General features: G+C 41.6%; 1 protein-coding gene across 1 annotated transcript; it reads right to left on the bottom strand.

The window, feature by feature from the left end:
- Window positions 1-10886: 10886 nt before the first annotated feature.
- LOC111212300 (short-chain dehydrogenase TIC 32 A, chloroplastic) lies at window positions 10887-15920 on the bottom strand. Its single transcript, XM_022713788.2, has 8 exons — window positions 15625-15920; window positions 14552-14783; window positions 12363-12442; window positions 12129-12282; window positions 11940-12018; window positions 11754-11841; window positions 11609-11655; window positions 10887-11310 (listed from the first exon to the last, which is right to left on the bottom strand). The coding sequence occupies exons 1-8, from the start codon at window positions 15749-15751 to the stop codon at window positions 11113-11115; spliced, it is 1005 nt and encodes a 334-aa protein (XP_022569509.2). The 5' UTR covers window positions 15752-15920; the 3' UTR covers window positions 10887-11112.
- Between the last annotated feature and the right edge of the window lie 4649 nt (window positions 15921-20569).

The raw sequence follows: 20569 nt of genomic DNA, 5'->3' as shown, positions 1-20569 counted from the left end.
AGCTTTTCTGTTTCAGTAGCTTAATCTTAATCTATTTTCCCCACAGAGATACCCCAGTGAGCATTCTCCATATGAGTTTTAACCCATACACAATGTTTACTTCCTTCAACGGTCGAATACCCAACCCACCTTCATTCTGCAACTTATAAATATCTCTCCAAGCAACTTTCGCACCAGTTGACTTCAACTCAGGGCCATACCAAAGGAATGATGAACAGAGTTGTTCAATCTCTTTCATACACTTACTAGGAAGCCTATAAACCCCTGCCCAAAAGTTTACAATACTCATCAGAACTGATTTGATTAGCTGAAGTCTTCCAGCATATGAAATAAATCTACAAGTCCAAGAGTTGATTCTGCTCCTGATCTTTTTCACCAGAGGTAGGAAATCTTGCTTCTTCATCCCTTGAGTCATCAGAGGGAGTCCCAAATAACGAACCGGAAGATCCCCATCCGCAAAAGAGAAGTTAGCTAAGATCCTCCCCTTCTCCTCTACTGAGACACAAGCCATATAAATTGTGGACTTCTCTATACTGATAAAGAGACCTGACCATACAGCAAATTCATCAAATACCGAGAGGGCCCCCTCTATAGACTCTTTAAAACCTTCTACGAACACCATCAGATCATCCGCAAAACAAAGATGAGTAAGAGATAGCTCTTTACACTGCGGATGGAACTTGAACTTACCCTGCTCCACTGCTTTATCGATTTTATGTGAGAGAACATTCATACACAGCACAAACAAGTATGGCGAGAGGGAGCAGCCCTGCCTCAAACCTCTTGTACTTTGGAAGTAACCAGCAAGGTCACCGTTAAATTTCTCTGGCACTCCTAGAGCTTCCAAACTCTTCAGAACAAAGGACCATTGAACTGATTCAAAGGCCTTTGATATATCAATCTTCATCACACACCGCGGAGAGACTTCCTCTTTGTGGTATTTTTTTACAAGCTCTGAAGCTAACAACACATTTTCTATCAGCAACCTTCCCTTTACAAATGCTGACTGATTCTCCGTGATCACTCTAGGAAGAAGCCCCTTTAGCCTATTTGCTAGGATCTTAGAGACGACTTTGTAAAGGACATTGCAGCAGGCAATAGGCCTATAGTCCTTCATCTCCATAGAGTCAGTCTTCTTAGGTACCAGAGCTAAAATTGTAGAGTTAACCCCTTTAGGAAGAAAGCCAAACCGAAAAACCGACTGCACTGCGATGGTGAACTCCTTACCCAGAACAGACTAAGTTGCTTTGATAAACTCACAAGGATAGCCATCAGGCCCTGGGAACTTGTATGATGGCATAGAAAACAGAACCTTACGTACCTCCTCTTCGGTAACTTCCGACTCTACCAACCTACAGTCCTCAGCAGTACATCTAAACCCAAAGAGACTTTGCAACTCTTCCACAGAAGCCCCTTGATAACTTCCAGGAATCTGGTTTAAAAACTCTGAGAAGAATCTCTCAGCTTCCTTTTTAATGTCTGAGTGATTAGAGACTGTGGTACCATCCGAACATCTGAGCTCACGAATAGCGTTCTGAGCCTGCCTGCTTTTGATAGAATTGTAGAACGTTTTATTGTTCTGATCCCCCACATCTAGCCAATGAAGCTTCGCCCGCTCCTTTAGAAAATCCTCTTCCAAACCCGCTGTTGGGGTCGAAAATGGTCACGACGAAGTTAACGTCCAAATCTCTGCAATATATAAGTATGACTCTCCGCAACATAGCTTTTCGAGATGAAGTTTCATCTCGAATTCCATTTAGATCAAACATAAGACAAAACCCTAGCAAAAAATCTCCCGTCGAAAACGGGAACCCCAAAAGTCCTCCACCTCCCGTAAAGGATTCGGAGGATAACGAAGTCGAACGCGTTGACCTGGATCCTAGCGATGTCTCCAACGATACCGATGAGGACGTCGACAGACATCCAAGTAAGACCAGAAGCCGATCTGCTCGGGAAAGCTCTCCGTTGGACAAACCAATGACGGAAGAAGAGGAAATCCTCTATTGGAACGAACAAGAAGAGCTGGCTGAAAAGCAAACCGAGCCCACTCGCAGTAAACGCCGATAGGCTCGGAAATCTACTGACGAGACGTCGGATATCTGCGATCTTCGCGACTACATCACCAAGACTGCGGCAGAAGTAAGAGCCGTAAAGTCTCAAATCCATCATGCTACTAGCGCTGCCCTTGAGATCGACAGGCTGCTGGAAGAGGCTCGGAAGACCCCTTTCACCACTCGCATCTCATATATGAGGGTGTCAGATCCGGAAAAAATCAAAGTACCAAAGTATGACGGTACGACCAATCTGAAGGCGCACCTTCAGGCTTTCCACATTACGATGGGAAGAGCGAGACTGAAGGATGGCGAAAAAGATGCCGGCTATTGCCGCCTGTTCATAGAGAATCTGGAAGGAGCAGCCCTCGAATGGTTCGCGCACCTTAAGCGAAACTCTACCGGGAGTTTCCGACAGCTCGCGTCGGAATTTCTCAAACAATACTCTATGTTCATAGATAGAGAAACTTCCGATGTCAATCTCTGGAGTCTATCCCAGAGGGAAGACGAACCCCTCCGCGAGTTCATCAGCCGATTCAAACTGGTGATATCCAGGGTCAGTGGAAAAAGCGACAAACTGGCCATCGACGCACTCAGAAAAATGCTCTTATAAAAGTCGAAATTCAGAAAATGGATAACCCTCGACAAACTGCGGACGATCCAGGACGCCCTCCACAAGGCAACTGACTACATCATAATCGAGGAGTAAACAAAAGTATTGTCGCAAAAACATAAGTCGGCAAGACCATCCTCAAAAGACGTAGATCCGAAAGCAAAAAAGAAGAACTCTTGTAATGACTAGTATGTCCATCACGAGGTGGAAGATCTCCAAGGAGCGCACAATTACGCGATCAATTCGCACCAAGGCCGAACCACAGGTAATATGTGGACCCGCAATCAAGGATATGACGAAAACACCTTCTGAGAGTTCCACCAGTCCCAAGGACACTCCACGACTAACTGCAAAGTATTGGGAGCAAGGCTGGCCGCGAAGCTACTCTCTGGAGAGCTCTTGGAAGTAACCAGCGTCAAAGATCTCATCCTTGATTTCGATCGCCCTCCAAAGACGGACAGAAATCCACCCGCTGAAAAATCCCCTCAATGAAACCAACCCGGGGATAAACGGACAGGAGGTCGGACAACAAGGGGAATGATAACAATCGTCGCAGAGTCAACATGATCATCGGAGGATCGCAATATTGCAACGATACTGTTTCGGCCATCAAGACTTACCAATGGAAGGCAGAGTCGAGTGCAAAATGGCCTACATGGTCTCCTCTTCGAGATGGCCAAAATTGTTTGATCACCTTCACAAAGGAGGAAGCTGGCGGCATAGATCAACCTCACTGCAATCCGCTCGTCATAGATCTCGACATACGAGACCTGGAAGTTGGGAGGGTACTCATCGACACGGGAAGCATGGTCAATGTAATCTTCCGCGACACTCTCAATCAAATGAGCATCAATCTCGGGGAAGTAATTCTGACGCCGAAACCACTCATGGGTTTTTCGTGCAAAGTGTCGATGACTCTCGGATCAATCCAGTTGCCAGTCATGGCCAAGGAGATCACGAAAATTGTCGAGTTCGCGGTAGTCGATCATCCCACTATCTACAACGTGATCATGGGAACCCCATGGCTCAATGCCATGCACTTCCAGTTGGCTTAAAAATTGTCTCTAAGAAGATGCTCGATTCATACCATACAAGTCGTATAAGCCGAGAACCTATCACGGACTTTAAATCGGTACGAATCAGGAAAAATCGCAACAGGAAAAACGATAGCCGGCTAGTCACCGCACAAACCTTAAACCGAAAGTAAACCTAGGTTTTACCCTAAACCCATCGCATTGGTCTCAGATATCTCAAGACATGATATCTAAATGATACGAGATCCTAAATCATGTCTCTCCGTTCACATCTCAACGTTCCTGAAAATCATAAGAATAAGTAATTTTTACGAAAAGTCACGAACGAACCGACAGATTGAACGTCTCAACGGAATTAAATATGAAACGACAACTCGTATTTAATTCGAACTTACTCAAAATAATTCGACATAAAATATCCATCATATATATATAAACCGCGTAAAGCAGTAGAGATTCAAAGCCACCAACGGCCAGTCCCGGTAAAATGATAAAACGGCCAAAACAGGCCCATATAATCTCTTGAAATAAAGGCCACATGCGGCCACAAACGTAGAACAGATAAACAAACACCTCCCTCTCAATGATCACTCCACCTATCAAGATCCAAAGTAAAAGTCCCCGGACAACGAAGCGCCGAATGCATCCGCAGGACGATCCACTTCCTCGTCACCATCGGGAAACCCGGTCGCGACCTCTTCAGTATTAAGAGAAACCGGGATGGAGTCCCAGCATCCTTGGATCCTCCCGTCGATCGAGGGAATGAGCGCCTCAGCGTGAGCATGTTTGTTCATGCCGCTCTTCATCAAACTCATTTCCTTCTCGAAAACGTAGTCGTCGGCTCGCGTCCTCCAAAGACTTCCGACTGAACCACGGCACTCACGGAAATCACCTCGAACTGGAACTAAGAGGCACGAGTCTTCATCACCTCGACGATCTCGCTCTTGCCCTTCCTTTCCGCCTTGCGGATAGCCCTCGCATGATCACGAGCAAGTTGCACATCTCGCTCCAACATCTCGCCTTGCACGCAAGCGAGATCACGTTTCGCTTTCTCCGCTTTAAAGCGATAGACCATGGCTTCCCTGTGGCTCGCCTCAATGGCCTTGCCAAGCAAGTTAAGGCCTTGCGAAACCGATTAACATGTTACAAGCGGAAAGAGAAACAACTAGGCAATCGCCAAAATTTTCGAAAAAATCTAACCCCGTTGATAATGCGAGACCCTTCCGCGACGACTTTCGGCCTCCATGATTCATTCATAGGCGGAGGAGCATCGAAGCCAGAGGAAAGACCAGCGAAGAAATCATCGAAGTCCGGAATAGGAACCTCGTTAGTACCGCTTCCATCGCCGTAAGCAAGGTCTGGATCCCATCCCGGAAGCATAGAATCGTCCATCGAAAACTCTATGTCACCAAGATCAATATCCTTCCCCTTCGAAGAGTTCCACCCCGTCGCAACAGTGAGGGCAGCGTCGGGACTCTGATCATCGGGCTCGGAGTTGCTCCCCGTTTCCACAGGACCTGGACGCACAAACCTCAACGCCTTCCGAACTCCCTTCAGCATAAAAGAAGTCCAGAAAAACGGACCGTTCCTAAGAAGATTCCTCACTTCGATGATATACTCGAGGAACAGAGAAAGCGGGTTGATGAAGGGACGGTCATTCGGCAACCTCCAGAACAGTGGGATACAACTCTCTTCGACAGACGCAGTGTCTATACGAACAAAGAAGAAAAACTTCTTCCACGAGTTGAAGTTGGAGATGAACCTCTTAACCACCGACATAAAGCTCCGAGGGACCAGCCTATACTTGTCCGTATCCTTGACGAGCTGTAGCCTCAAAAGTGCTTCAAAGTGATCGACGGAAAGGGAGAGACCATGCTCGTAGCTCAGGATCATGATTCCAATGAGATGCTGAATGGAAAGGGGATACAGCTAGCTTATCGCCACCTCGAAACGGTCCAACACGCGGACGATGATTTCAGGAATCGGGAACCACAAGCGACAATGCACTACAAACGCTTTGTAGCAAGTAAAGTAACCCTCTAGGGGGCTATTAGCGCGCTCCCCTCGATGGGGAACACCCAGAATTCCACCGTGAACAGAATATGGTAGAACGATCGCATGATCTCGAGAAACTCGTCGGTACTCCTGCTTGGAGCCCCTTCCTCGACTGCACGATGGGTCAGGACCGGGAATGACTTCTCTTTGGGAGGAGTGATCGAACCGTAATGCGCAACCCACCATGCCTCATTCTCGGCAGGATCTACCGAGTGAGGCACGAACTCTATCTTCGGAACAAGGAGCTCTTCATGAGCGCTTGGGGACGAAGACCCTTTCCTTGAAATCTTTTTCTTACTCGACATTTTATACTTCTCTTTTGGGAAACTAGAAGAAAAGGATAGAGAGAACGAAAGAAATTTTTTCTTAAGGGAAATCTTTATGAAAACAAGCAAGTGAAAAAATTGTGAAGAAGTTACCTCCCTTCTTATAGGCATGAAGAATTACTATTTACTTGCAGATTTTCAGACACAAACTTCGCCCAAATACACCAATCTCGTCCGAACTCGCCATACCGCGCGTTAGAATCTCGCTGGAAATCCACGATTCTAACGGCCGGGGGGCTAACTGTTGGGGTCGAAAACGGTAACGACGAAGTTAACGTCCAAATCTCCGCAATATATAACTATGACTCTCCGCAACATAGCTTTTCGAGATGAAGTTTCATCTCGAATTCCATTTAGATCAAACATAAGCCATCGGAAACATACCCAAACCAATTACGGATAGGTTCGAGTATGACAATCGGAACACGGAAAAACCAAGCTCGGTCATTACGTAACTACCGCACATGCACGCTATCCGGTCGCTACGTAGCGACCAAGCTCGAGCCAAAGCCTGGTCGCTACGTAGCGACCGAGCTCTTCTGAAACGTCGATACGACACCAGTCCATGCATTCTCGTCTATCCTTCGACGCTATCTCCCGAAGACCATAGCAAACTCAGCTCATGTTTTCCGTCGTTCTAAATCATCGATCAAACTTTGCGGTAAAAACCGCGGAAAGTTCATTCTTTTATCCAAAGAAGTCGCGATAAACGTTTCGAGTCGGAAGATGGCCCAAAGGGACCTAAGACACGACTCGAGGCCCATCTCGCGATTTTAACCAAAGGCCCGTAAACCATACGACGGTTTACACATGGTTCGCAAGGGAAGATATATGTCAAGTTTCCGCGGATAAATACGGAATTTTGAAGACAATTACGAAGATCGGAAAAAATGGAATATCTCTATTTTTTGCTATGACGGCTTAAGGGCAGAAGAGGAAAAGCGTAAACCGACCTTGGAGCGAGTATATAAGGAGTCCTAAGCGAGAGGCATGGAAGAGAAAATTTTCAGAGTAAACTTAGCACTTAGAGCAATTTAGGCATATTTCCGTTTTTGTTATTCGAGCTGCGACTCAATTAGGTTATTGCCGTCTTAGGGTTTTAGAACTAGGAATCTCGCCGACAGCTCTCGAGCTCAGGCTTATACCTTGTTGTAACGCTCAAACGCAGATTCGGAATAAGATCTACTTTGCTCTCTTTTCAATTTCTTATATTTTATCGTTGTTATCCTCGTGTTGTGATTGTTTGACGTGTGGTATTAGCAGATATCCGGGACCTCTGGGAAATTAGGGGTTTCCTAGTTTCCTTATTTAAACGGAAATCGACAGTGTGAATTTCGGTTCCCACACCCACTACTTGTAACCATTTCCCATACGCATCAGCCTCTTCTTGAATGGAACTACTACTCGGATTTAAAAGGGTCTGATTCTGCTTGTCACAAAGTATATCATGCGCCACTTTTGCTCTCTTTGATAAGTTGTCTAACTTCTCCCGACCCAACTCCCTGATAAGAGGCTTCAAGGCTTTCAGCTTTTTTGAGAATCTAAACATCGCAGAAGTGGAATGGAAAATATTTTCTGTTGCGTCCCAATACTCCTTTACCATAGGAATAAACTGAAGGAGACTTCCAATGGCGTTGACATACTTGAAGGGTCTACGGATTTTCTCACCAGAAGCCAACAGTTGAATCTTGCATCTCATATGATCTGAGCATCCTCCTGACTCAAATACCGAGAACGCACTTGAAAATCTTTGCTGCCCAACATCGTTTATCAGCACTCTATCTAACTTCTTGCAGATCACTCCCTCCTCTCTTTTATTACACCATGTAAACAATGGACCCCCATAGCCCATGTCTGATAGATTACAGTGAAGTACCATCCTTTGAAAATCTCTCATTCCACAAGGAAGCCTTCCCAAATCAGAGAATCCTGAATTTTCCTCACCTTCTAATATTTCATTAAAGTCTCCCATAAGTACCCACGCCTTATTTTGAAACAAAGGTGAGTTCTTATGATGACAAATATCCTCCCATATCTCCTTTCTACCTTCCACCAGATTACATGCGTAAATGAAAGTGCAGAAGAACTCCTCTTCACCTTGCATACCCACTGAACACGTAATCATTTGGTCTGATTTGTGAACCGGAGTGACACGGATTGTATCCCTCCAGACAAGCCAGATTCTACCACCTTGACTGTGCTCATAGTTTGTCATAGAACTCCAATCTCGAAATACCTTCTCAAAATCCCTTCTGCCTTTCTTTCCTTCACCCTTGTCTCCAAAATACATCCAAACTTCAGATCATTTCCATTTACCCAATCTCTTACCACGGAATGCTTCAAAGGTTTGTTGAATCCGCGCATATTCCAGAAGAATCACGACATAATTAAAGATTTCGCCGAGAAGACCTTGTGCTCATGAGATTTGCATCTTGAGCTTTAGCCTTCCGACCTCTCTTCTTCCTTTTTTCTGAACTGACTTATCCTTCCCTTTACTCTGCTGATCCAAAATGTGATCTTCCAACAGATCCGCATCAGAATCCCCCTCTGTCTCACTAACTTCAACTTCTTTTATTTGATTTCCTTGCTGCTCTTCTACCAGAATTTCACCTTCCTCCACATCATCACTGAGATTAGAAAACTTTGAAGCAAATATCATGACTTCATCAGCTGGTTTACTTGGTGATTGTACCTGAGCTCTGCCCACTTTAGATTGAGATACTAGCGACCAAGCTTTTACTGAAGCCTCCTGAGACGTCCCAGTATCTGACACTGCCTTCTCTGCGATAGAGTTATTACTGCCCTCTTCCTCAATTTCTTTCTCATTGACCGTTTCTACAACTTCTGCATTGACATCAACCGGAGCATCAATCCGAGTGTTACTTCTTTCATTTAGCTTCATCCCTTTACTCTTCATCACACATACTTTCTCCACATGTCCCACATCTCGAAGGTAGCCATGGATAGTGAAACTCCACCGTAAATTCCTTCCCATTCTTTGTAAAGTTGATTTCCTTTGGTAAGACTTTAGAGACATCAACATTTACAAACACCTTAGCTACTTCGAAGTTTGAACACGCCACAGTTTCAGGATGAAGTCTTGCAGGGAACCCAACAGTACTAGTGATGAAACTGAGACCCTTCCACGAGTACATAGGAAGAGGGACTTTCCTGAGATGAACCCACATGGGAATCATTTCTTCCTCCTGCTTTGGCGTCCATTTCGCTACCACCATTGGCACACCAGATATGTTCCACATACCTCTCCTTAGAACCTTCGCTCTTGCTTTTGGATTTGAGACCCTAAAGGGCATAGTTGTAGCATTTACTTCATAGACTTCCACCTTCAAATCTAACTCACCATAGCTCCAAATCTTGTTTAGCACCATGTGGACCTTAGCTACATGAGGCGCTAGATCCAAGAACTTCCCCACTATGAAATCTTCCCAAAGCGAAGTTGAATCAGAGATAACCTCATCCGGAACCTCCACTGTATGCTTCCCATCCTTCATTGACACATCAATGTCATACTTCTGAAAAACCTTCTTATCTTTGACTGCTGAGACCCAACTCTTTGGACCCAGAACTTTTTTATCTACCTCAACTTTCTCCTGATTTGCTAAATCCTCCACTCGAAGAACCCCAACCTCCTCACGATTAACCCTCACCTCTTTCCGCACCAAATCACTACCCAGAGAATCAGATTGATTCGGCGGTATAGCCGAATCCATCGGATCAGAACTCAGATCGGAAATCGCACTCAGAGTCGCTTTTTCGCCTTTTCTCTCAAAATGCAGCGTTTTACGGATTCAACGCACTCCTTCACGGAAAAGACGTTGTCTGCGACGGAAGTGAAAGAGAGGAGTCTGATTTTAACAATATTTCTTTTAACACGAACTTGTTTCACAAATGTAATAACATTTTAAATATTTTGATTAGATACGAGCAATATTGCGAGATTTAGATACATCATAAAATGAATATTCAGTTATAAACATTAAATATTATTCTACAAGTAATTCAATGATATTTAAATCTTAATGTAAATAGATTTTATTGTTGAAAATAATTAATAGTAACTGAAATGGTTAAAATATATTTTAGAAATATTTGAAAAATATATATATATATATTTTTAGGTGAGATTTAGATAGATTAGAATGAATATTATGTTATAAACAATCCATAATATTCTACACGTAATTCAAAAAATATTTAAATCTAAACATAGATATATTTTATTATTGAAAATATATAATGGTAACCGGTTAAACATATACTTTTGAAATATTCGAAATAAATATCTTTTATTTCTTACAATCTAAATGTGTGGGATCATATGATACTTGAGAAATATTACATAATATTATTAAAAATCATTTTTAAACTTTAATTTTCCTAAAATTTAGCTAAATCATTTTAGGAAATATGTTAAACAAAAAAATTTAGCTAAATCTGACTTAGGAAATAATTTGATAAAATAGGAAAAATAATGATTACTTAAAGTAAATGTTCCTACTTAAAGTTAATGTTTTAACAGAGTCAGTATGAATCTGTTTATGTTGATGACAAAAAAAAACTTACAGTTAATATTATTCAATATTTCAGTGGTATTGACTTGTAAATAAGTTATAAATTTAAGGATAAATATGTATTTGTACTTCTCTTTTAACAATATAGATTGATTCAATGCTATTGAAGATATTTCCTATTATTTTTTGGTCCTATGTTTTGGGAAGGTTTGTCCAAAATCAAATATCTCATGAACCTATATATGTTTTTTCAAAAAAAAAAGTACCTATAAATGTTGATAACAGAAAAGTAAGAATTCTTTTACCCAAACTTTGACATAAGAAGAAATGACAATGAGTGTTTAGTATGAAATCATTAGACCTCGGTAAAGATCCTTTAGGAAAATACTGAGGTCTATGAGGAAACACACATGATGATGAGATAAGTCTTGATACAATTACTTTACATCAATAAATTGGTGGATTTTCTTTTAGTAGAAAAGGGATATATATCAAGAAGAGTTACAGAAGACTCAGATTAGGAAGAGATAGATGCAAATAATCATGGATTAGGGTATGACTGTTGGTGCAGAGCTTGAGAGCTAAAGATACATCATTCGCCAAATCTGAGCAATTTGTCTCATTCGAGTCTGCAAAATACTTTCCACTAATCCTTTTGGTTTCGTTACTCAAAGCCACATAACATGTCGTCGCTGCGCCCTAACCGCCATAATAAAAAAGAACTCGGGAGTTAATATAATATAAAAGTATTAATTTTTTTTTCTTTTTGGTAAAAAGTTTTAATATATTTGCTTGTGTTAGTGTTAATACTTCATAGGATTTATATTGCCATGTAATTTATATACGACTCTCTGGCATTAATATTGATGATGACAATAAAACTTTTGTTTGGGATTTAAAATAACATATATATTGTCAGGAAAAAGCAAAATAAGTTTATTAAGCCTATGATCGTACTACTTGGACAAAAAAATGGAAGTAATAACCATAAACCTACCTGGCTTACAGACTTTAGGAGCTTCGAAGCTATCAAAAACAGAGAATCTGCATCAAAGCACATCATGATTTTATTTTCATTGATTTTTCCTTACCAATTATTAGATTCCTTTTGCACTACTATATATGGAAAGTTTTAATTTCACCTGTCAAAAGACCCTTGTGCGCTCTGATAATTCCTGTTTTAACAATCCCTGGATGGACTGCATTTATCGTTACGTTTGCATTTCTGTCCTGTAAGCACATATAGTTGTAAAATTTCCCAATTATTATGTAAATAAATAAAAATAAAAATAATTAATATTTGCTTAAAATCAAATTTTCAAACTCACCTTTAATCGCCTGCTCAGCGCTTTGGCATGTAAAATTGTTGCCAGCTTTGACTGAGCATATGCCTTTGTACCATTATACCTTTGGTTACGCAACCACATTAGCATACCAAACATAAACCATGTCATATGAATAGTTTCTATATACAATAAGTAGTTTTAGTATTAAAAATAGAAATGAGTGTGAATTACTTAATGGGATGTAGTAATTCAGGGAAGGAGAAACAATCAGGCTTGACCCAACTATGAATCACGGAAGTAAGGTTAATGACTCGTCCTTCGATTCCACTCTTCTTAGCCGTATCTATCATTTTCTTTATCAGCATCTCTGTTAATAAGTAATGTCCTGAAAAAAAAGATATACTTCACATCATTAATTCTTCTTCACTCCATATGGTCATCTGTCTAGTGATTCCAGAAAACTACCTAAAAAGTTTGTAGCAAATGTCAGTTCAATCTTTTCCTCTGAGAATTCAAGATTTGGAGAGAAAATCCCAGCATTGTTTCTGCAAAAAAAAAAGGTTATATATATATATATATACATATATCGTTTCCTTTCAAGGGTGTGATTAATTAAAGTCTCAGTCTCATTGTACAAATGAGTGTGGATGGGAAAAGAAAATGATGGTACAATCCAACTTTTGTAGTTCTATTAGGATATGAATGGTGACCAAAAAACGAAGAGGAACAATGTATTCCTTAACATTCCTGAAATTTTTTATCATTCATAAGGAATAATTTTTCCTTTCCATTCTTTCTCATTCCGTTTGTTGCAGAGAAATATAGAATAAATTTATTCTTCACTAAGCGTCAGACTGGTGACCATTCTGGAAACAAGAGGAATCAATATGAAATGAATGTACATGAATAAAATAGCAGGAATGAAAAGGAACGGGTGTTCCTTCTCAAATTTTAGAAGGAATGATTTGTTCTTTATTTCTCTACAGAACAAAAAATGATAGGGAATGAGAGAAAGAAATCATTTCTTGTGAATGGTGATTTTTTTTAGGAACATTAGGGAATGCATTGTTCTTCGTCGTTCCTTGGTCACCATTCATACCCTAAGAGTCTGACTGGTGACCATTCGGGAAACAAGAGGAACATATAAAAAAAGAATGTTCGGGAATAAAATAGCAGGAATGAAAAGGAATGGTTGTTCCTTATCAATTTTAACAAGAATACTTTTTTTCTTTAATTCTCTGCAAAAAAAAAAGAATAAAAGAGAATGAGAGGGAATTATTATTCCTTGTGAATGGTGATTTTTTTCAGGAACGTTAGGGAATGCATTATTCCTCTACATTCCCTGGTCACCATTCATACCTTAAATATGATAAAGAATAATTATTCCTCATCATTCCTATAATTTTATTCCTTTCCGTTCCTTTCATATCCATTCCTAATGTTCCTGTGATGGTTACCAGTTAGACCCTAAAGGATTAAGATGATTGATTTAGCTACTTATGTTATCAAAGTTGACTTACCTTTTCCGTAACACATCCGTTTAGAACTCCAGAGTTAAGCGTGTTTGGGCTAGAGTAGTAAAAGGCTGGCTGACCTATCGGGAAGTGATTCGCGATACCGTGCGAGTGAGGCCAAAGCACGGGGAAAGGTCATGTGGTGATTTCAGGGTTTGTAAACAATGATTCCGAGCCTTGGAAAATTTACGCATCGATCGTTGGAACGGGATGGGGCCCACGGGCTGGGAGAGCAGGCGTGGGTGGCCCATTAGCCGTGGGCGGTCGGGACGTTACAAATTGTAACATCCCGAGTTAAGATATATGGAAAGGCTTAAGATAATTGATTTGGCTACCTATGTCACCAAAGTTGACTTACCTTTTCCATCACACATCCGTTTAGAACACTCTAGTTAAGTGTTCTTGGGCTGAAGTAGTGAAAGGATGGGTGACCTACCGGGAAGTGATTCGCGATACCATGCAAGTGAGGCCGAAGCACGGGAAAAGGTCATGTGGTGATTGCAAGGTCAGTAAACAAGACTTTTGGTCTTTGGAAAATTAACGGATAGACCGCCCACGCCCCGACCGACCGTTGGAACGTGATGGGTCCACGGGCTGAGAGAGCGGGCGTGCATGACTCATTATACGTGGGCGGTCGGGGCATTACAAGTGGTATCAGAGCTGGTTAGCCATCTTGGTTCTGACCCGAGAGGCATCTTGAGACCTGTCGTGGGGTGCAACGAGGACGTTGCGTTCTTTGAGAGGGGGTGAATTGTAACATCCCGAGTTGTGATATATGGAAATGCTTAAGAGAATTGATTTGGCTACCTATGTCACCAAAGTTGACTTACCTTTTCCGTCACACATCTGTTTAGAACTCCAGAGTTAAGCATGCTTTGGCTGGAGTAGTGAAAGGATGGGTGATCTATCGGAATGTGATTTGCGATACTGTGCAAGTGAGGCCAAAGCACGGAGAAAAGTCATGTGGTGATTGCAGGTCAGTAAACAAGACTTTCGAACTTTGAAAAATTAGTGTACCGACTGTTGGAATGTCCATGGACCGAGTGAACGGACGTGGGTGGCCTATTAACCGTGGACTGGTCGGGGCGTTATAGTAATATGTGCAAAGATTCATGAGGTTGTGGAATGAATCTTACGTACATGATAATGTTGAGGGGAAGATCCTGTGAAAGAAACTGAGAGCAGAATCTGGCCACTGAAGAGAGAGAGCTGAGATCAATCTCCAATAATACGATATCAGCTTCTGGGCTCTCTCTCACTATTCTCTCCTTCACAATTTCTGCTTTCTTCATATCTCTTACTGCCATCACTACTCTCACCCCTCTTTTTGCTAACACTCTGGTGGTTTCCGCACCGATCCCAGATGTTCCTCCTGTGAAATAGCGAAGTGGGTCATTAAACAAAAATAAACACTATAACCATTTAATTTCTGCTCATTTTCTTATTTCATGTTATGAAAATAGAGTATTCCATACTAACATTATATCCGGTATATCATAATTTTTTTGTTTTCTTACAACTAAAATAAAGAGTAAAGAGACACCACTTTAAAATTTATTCATTGATTCTTATTGTGTAAAGTTTCAGCCGACAAATTAGGGAACATAAAGATGGCATAAAGTACGTTTTGGGCAGGCTGATCGCTAAAATAATAAAATAAAATAATGTTTTGCAACGATGAGACATGTTTCACATATTAAAGTCAAAAGGCAAATCAATTGTGTTTGGAAATATGCTGTAACCAACAATGTTACAAATTTCAATGGAGACAAAATCAATATTTTCTCAAAAAAAAAAATGCACAACAACATCTTCAACGAATATATTTATATAACGTGTTTTTTGCATATGATCTTTTCCCAAGTATTGGAAGAAACTTTATCGAATATCTGATTAGAAAATAACAACAAAATAATTCAGACGATAAACTAAATATTTGTTGTGCGTACGAGAAGGTAATGATAAAAAAGTAATGGTAAAATATGTTTGAGAAGTAATTTCTTGGGTATTTGGAGGCGAGTACATAGGAATTCTGGGAGAATCACTATGATGTGCTTCGGTATTGCAGCAAAATTTGGGTTCTTTTATTTTTGTAGAGGATATTGAAACCTGTCTTTCGTCAAAGGGACACACGAGATTCTACTCCACAAAAATTGTTTATATATCAAGCATTTCAAATGATATCATCCATTTAAAGTGTAACGAAGACAAACCAGTGATAATGGCCGTGAGATGGGAGTAAGGGAGAAAGCAGTGTTGTGTAACTTGTTCAGCTGTAGATCGTGAGCCAAACCCATTTGGCCCTGCAATTCCTGCTAAGTATCTTAGTGTTCCCTTCATCAGAGAGAGATATAGAAGTAAAAAGAGAGAATTGGTCGAGAATATTGTGTAGCTGAACTTCAATAGAATTGATCACTCTTATAGAGGAGGGTAATGCACACACGCACCTATATGTACACATTTACGTGTGTGTTTTTCGTTATTTGTAAACAAAAGTTGAATTAAAGTAAGCAATTACTTGATTGCTTGATGGTAACACTTCACACGAGTACTTGTTCATGTGTCTTTTACTTTTGAACACCAATCCTTTACTTTTACAGATATTGTATTTACTGATGATAGAAACAAAATATTTTGTTCTTTGTATTTTTGGAATAACTTTATGAAGTGAAAGAGGTTGTCTAGAGCTGAGATCGAATAATTGATTCTAAGTATAATTTTATTTCGAGAAAATTGGGAAAAGGAGTTAGTTTCGACTAAGATTTGTCTCAATAAAACTTGTAGAAGATTATTTAGGTAACTAGAATTTATATTTTTACCATTATACCCTTTAATTAACCTAATTAATTTTGATTTTTCGTAAATTATTTTAGTTTTGTAAAAAAGGAAAAAAAAAGTTAAATAAAAAAGAAAGTAGAAAAAGAAAGTAGAAAAAGAAAGAAAGTGAAATAGGTAAAACATACTTAAGTGTCGCATTTTACCTTTTACCAAAATTTCACGACACTCTCTTCTCCGCCAAAACCTTGAAGCTGTATCAATGGCGATTTAGGTTAAGAATCCTTGTTCCTTCATCCTTTATGATCAATTTTTTCCGTCTCTAACTCACTTTCCTTCTCTTTGTTCTTAGACACGAATAGAAGAATTGGAGATTCATTCTTCCTCTACGGGTTTCGTCGGACGTCTTCTTCTTTCTGTACGAGTTTCATCGGGCAGCCTTTTCACACTCTGTATGATCAATTTCATCAAAGTCCCATGTTTCGAAACACTAGGTCTGTGATTATTCTTAAACTTGATTTGTCTTATTTCTTAAACTAAAATTAGTTGTATGGATTGATTAATTTTCTTATACACTACGATTAAGTCATTCATGTTATTGTTTTTTATTTGTATTTGTAAAGTATCCTTAGGATTTTTTTTTAAAAGAGAAAATTTGACAAAGAGCTTATATTCATGTTAAACATATAGAAATGTTATATGAATGTAGAAATGAGAGCTTACTTTTAGTTGTTGTCCGATTGTAATGTTTGTTGTTCTTTGAAATCTTAGAAATAGGTAGAACATGTGTTCTGAACAGGTTGTTTCTCCTCCTAGTGGAATCTCCTAGTTCAATAACAGTCAAAGGCGCGTTTTCAAAACTTGGGTCATCGGTCGACCGAAGTTGGGTCCTCAACGTTGATTGACGGTCGAGAGTGATGTCCAATATAATACTTGAAATGATTGTCTACTCCACCAGCTATTTCATAGGACTCGTTTGTAACCCTCTGGTGATGTGCTGGGATGTTGCGTTATTCCATGAAGAGATTATCTGCTCCATTAGCCATCTGAAGATTGTTTGCAATGTCCTATCTGGATATATGCAGTGCATGTCCATCTATTGCTCTTGCGTAGCCATCTAGGTCCCTGAAAATACCAAACTCATCATGTGTTAGATACTGGTTATCATAATTAGTATTTCTGCTTAGAGTGGATGGTGGTTTCGGACAGATGTCAATCGACGGACGATTTGTTCTGTCGATAGGATGGCTGAAATGTGTTCTTTCCCCTTAAGCTTCTGCTTGTTGTTGATCTGCTTCATCGCATATTTGCATATTGAGAAGTCTCTAATATGTGAAACCCTCATGAAATTCATCTGCTCATGGATCACGGACTACTATCTCTACTGCATAGCTCTCGTGATAGCGATCACCTGCCTAACTGCCAATCGAGTAATCTCCTTCTCGTGCACAGTCGACATTAGTGTCGATCGATCGGTATCATGCAATGTCGGTCGATGCTCGTTTTCGGCTAGTCTGATTAAGATGAGTGTCGATCGATGTTGAGACTGTTATGTCGATCGACTGTGCATTCCTTTTCCAAGAGGAATGGTGGAGAAGTCTATCTTCCTCATCAAAAATGGCTTTGTACTCTATAGCTCGTTCCTTCTCATAATCTTCATCATACTCCTCCGTATGCATGGTGTGTATGGTGTGTGCTGCGATAGTGGAATTGTAGTAGTCATCTTCCCAATCTCATGGACTACTGTCGACCGATTCTACTTTGGCCATGTCAATTGATTTCCGGTGAGCACTGTCGACCGATGTTGCAGTGTGAGTTTCGATAGATGCCGAATATTTTGTCCGATATTCAGCTCCACAGTGGCATGCTGCGATGAGTCCTGGATCATCGATTCTTCTGGAGGACGTATGTGGATTCTTAACAGGAATAGGATTGTAGTGGACATGAGGATCTATGAGCGTCAGGAACAATTGGTTGGTTTGCATGTTACACATTGCTCCTATTGTTGACAAAAAGGCTCTTCCAATTAGTAGAGAAGAGTTCCAGTTTAGTTTGATATCCTAGACATGGAAATTGTGGGAACCGAAATTTGCACTGTCGATTTCTGCTTAAATAAGGAAACTAGGAAAACCCTAATTTCCCAGAGGACCCGGATATCTGCTAATTACCACACGTCAAGCAATCAGAACACGAGAATAACAACGATAAAGAATAAGAAATCGAAAAAGAGAGCAAAGAAGATCTTATTCTGAATTTGCGTATGAGCGTTTACAACAAGGTATAAGCATGGGCTCGAGAGCTGTCGGCGAGATTCCTAGTTCTAGCAACCCTAAGACGGCTAAACCTAATTGAGTCGCAGCTCGAAATAACAAAAACGGAAAATTGCCTAAATTGCTCTAAGTGCTAAGTTTTCTCTCAAAAAGTTCTCTCCCATGCTCCTCGCCTAGGACTCCTTATATACTAGCTCCAAGGTCGGTTTACACTTTTGCTCTTCTGCCCTTAAGCCGTCATAGCATAAAAATGGAGATATTCCATTTTTCCCGATCTTCACAATTATCTTCAAAACTTCCGTATTTATCCGCGGAAACTTGACATTTATCCTTCCTTGTGGGGCAAGCGTAAACCGTGCTGCAGTTTACGGACTTTTGGTTAAGAAATCGTAGGATGGGCCTCGAGTCGTGTTTTAGGTCCCTTTGGGCCGTCTTCCGACTCGACACGTTTACTACGAATTTTCTGTGGTTTCTAATCCGCGAAGTTTGATCGATGAGTTAGAATAGCGGAAAACATGGACTGAGCTTGCTACGGTCTTCGGGAGATAGCATTCGAAGATTTGACGAGAATGCATGGATTGATGTCTCTCAATGTTTGGAAGAGTTCAATCGCTACACAGCGACCGAACTTCGGCTCGAGCCCGGTCGCTACGTAGCGACCGAGCGGGATGAGCGCTCGGTCGCTACGTAGCGACCGAGCTTTGGCTTGAGCTCGGTCACTACGTAGCGACCGAGCGGGACGATCGCTTGGTCGCTACGTAGCGACCGAGCTTTGGCTCGAGCTCGGTCGCTACGTAGCGACCGAGCTTGGCCGAACTCGGTCGCTACATAGCGACCGCGGGGGACGATCGCTCGGTCGCTACGTAGCGACCAAGCGGGACGAGCGCTCGGTCGCTACGTAGTGACCGAGCTCGGTCGCTACGTAGTGACCGAGCTCGGTCGCTACGTAGTGACCGAGCTCGGTCGCTACGTAGCGACCGAGCTTTGGCTCGAGCTCGGTCGCTACGTAGCGACCGAGCGGGACGATCGTTCGGTCGCTACGTAGCGACCGAGCTTGGCCGGGCTCGGTCGCTACGTAGCGATCGAGCGGGACGATCGCTCGGTCGCTACGTTGCGACCGAGCTTTGGCTCGAGCTCGGTCGCTGTGTAGCGACCGAGCGGGACGAGCGCTCGGTCGCTACGTAGCGACCGAGCTTTGGTTCGAGCTCGGTCGCTACATAGCGACCGAGCGAGACGGACGCTCGGTCGCTACATAACGATCAAGCTTGGCTCGGGCTTGATTGCTATGTAGCGACCGGACGGCGTGTATGCGCGGTAATTACGCAACGACCGAGCCTGGTTTGTTTGGTTTGAATCTTCAAGGATACTTCTTCGTAAAAACTTCGCATTGGTTATATTTTACGAAAGTTGTATCCTTCTTTTTACTATCTCTTTCGGAAATACGATCTCCGAGGATTTTCGGGTGGTAATTCCGTCGTAACCGTTTTTAACCCCAACAGAAATCAACTGGAACTAGGGCATCCCCAATCTGCACCTCTAGGTCTCTTACAATTCCTCCTGAGCTCGTATGAGAACTGTTGGGGAAAAATACCCCGGTATCATTTTCTCCGGCCTCCAGGCAGGACCCAGACCCTCGGGTCCCCGATAAGGGAACGCTCCAGGTCCCCGCTAGAAGGAACCCTGAGTTTGGTCCCTGGAACCGAGCTCCCTTCCAAGAAATGAAAAACTTCCGATAAGGAGAACCTTCCATATTTCAGAATATGGAAGAGTTTAACCTAATGGAACCGACTCCTAGAAGACTATATAAGCGCTACTAAAACCCTAAAGGAAGGGATCGACTTCTCCAAGGCTTAGAGACTAGAGTTAGATGGCTAGAATTAGGGTTCTTACCCAATACCTTGTAATCTTTCTTGTTCTATCTAATAAAAGTCTCTTCAAGCATATCTCTTTATTATCCTCTCTAAATCTTCATGAAATACATACAAATACCGTTGGTTTACTAGCTTATCCATCGTTCCGTAGTACTCACAAAGAGCCTACACAAAAATCCCCTAACAATTTGGCGCTAGAAGGAGGGGAGTAATCTAACTACGTGATGGTGGCGGTGGATGAG

The sequence above is a fragment of the Brassica napus genome, chromosome A10 (genome assembly GCF_020379485.1).
Source record: "Brassica napus cultivar Da-Ae chromosome A10, Da-Ae, whole genome shotgun sequence".
NCBI lineage: Eukaryota > Viridiplantae > Streptophyta > Magnoliopsida > Brassicales > Brassicaceae > Brassica > Brassica napus.
The sequence above is the reverse complement of the archived record's forward strand: the minus strand, read 5'-3'. Positions and strand labels throughout refer to the sequence as shown.

Bases quoted from the DNA above. Each gene is read 5' to 3' on its own strand.
- LOC111212300 (XM_022713788.2), bottom strand. From the start codon at position 15,751: ATGAAGGGAACACTAAGATACTTAGCAGGAATTGCAGGGCCAAATGGG. The intron at 12,019-12,128 runs GTAATTCACACT...GCGTAACCAAAG, and splicing joins GAATTACTACATCCCATTAA to GTATAATGGTACAAAGGCAT. The intron at 11,311-11,608 runs GTAGGTTTATGG...TATGGCGGTTAG, and splicing joins TCCTAAAGTCTGTAAGCCAG to GGCGCAGCGACGACATGTTA.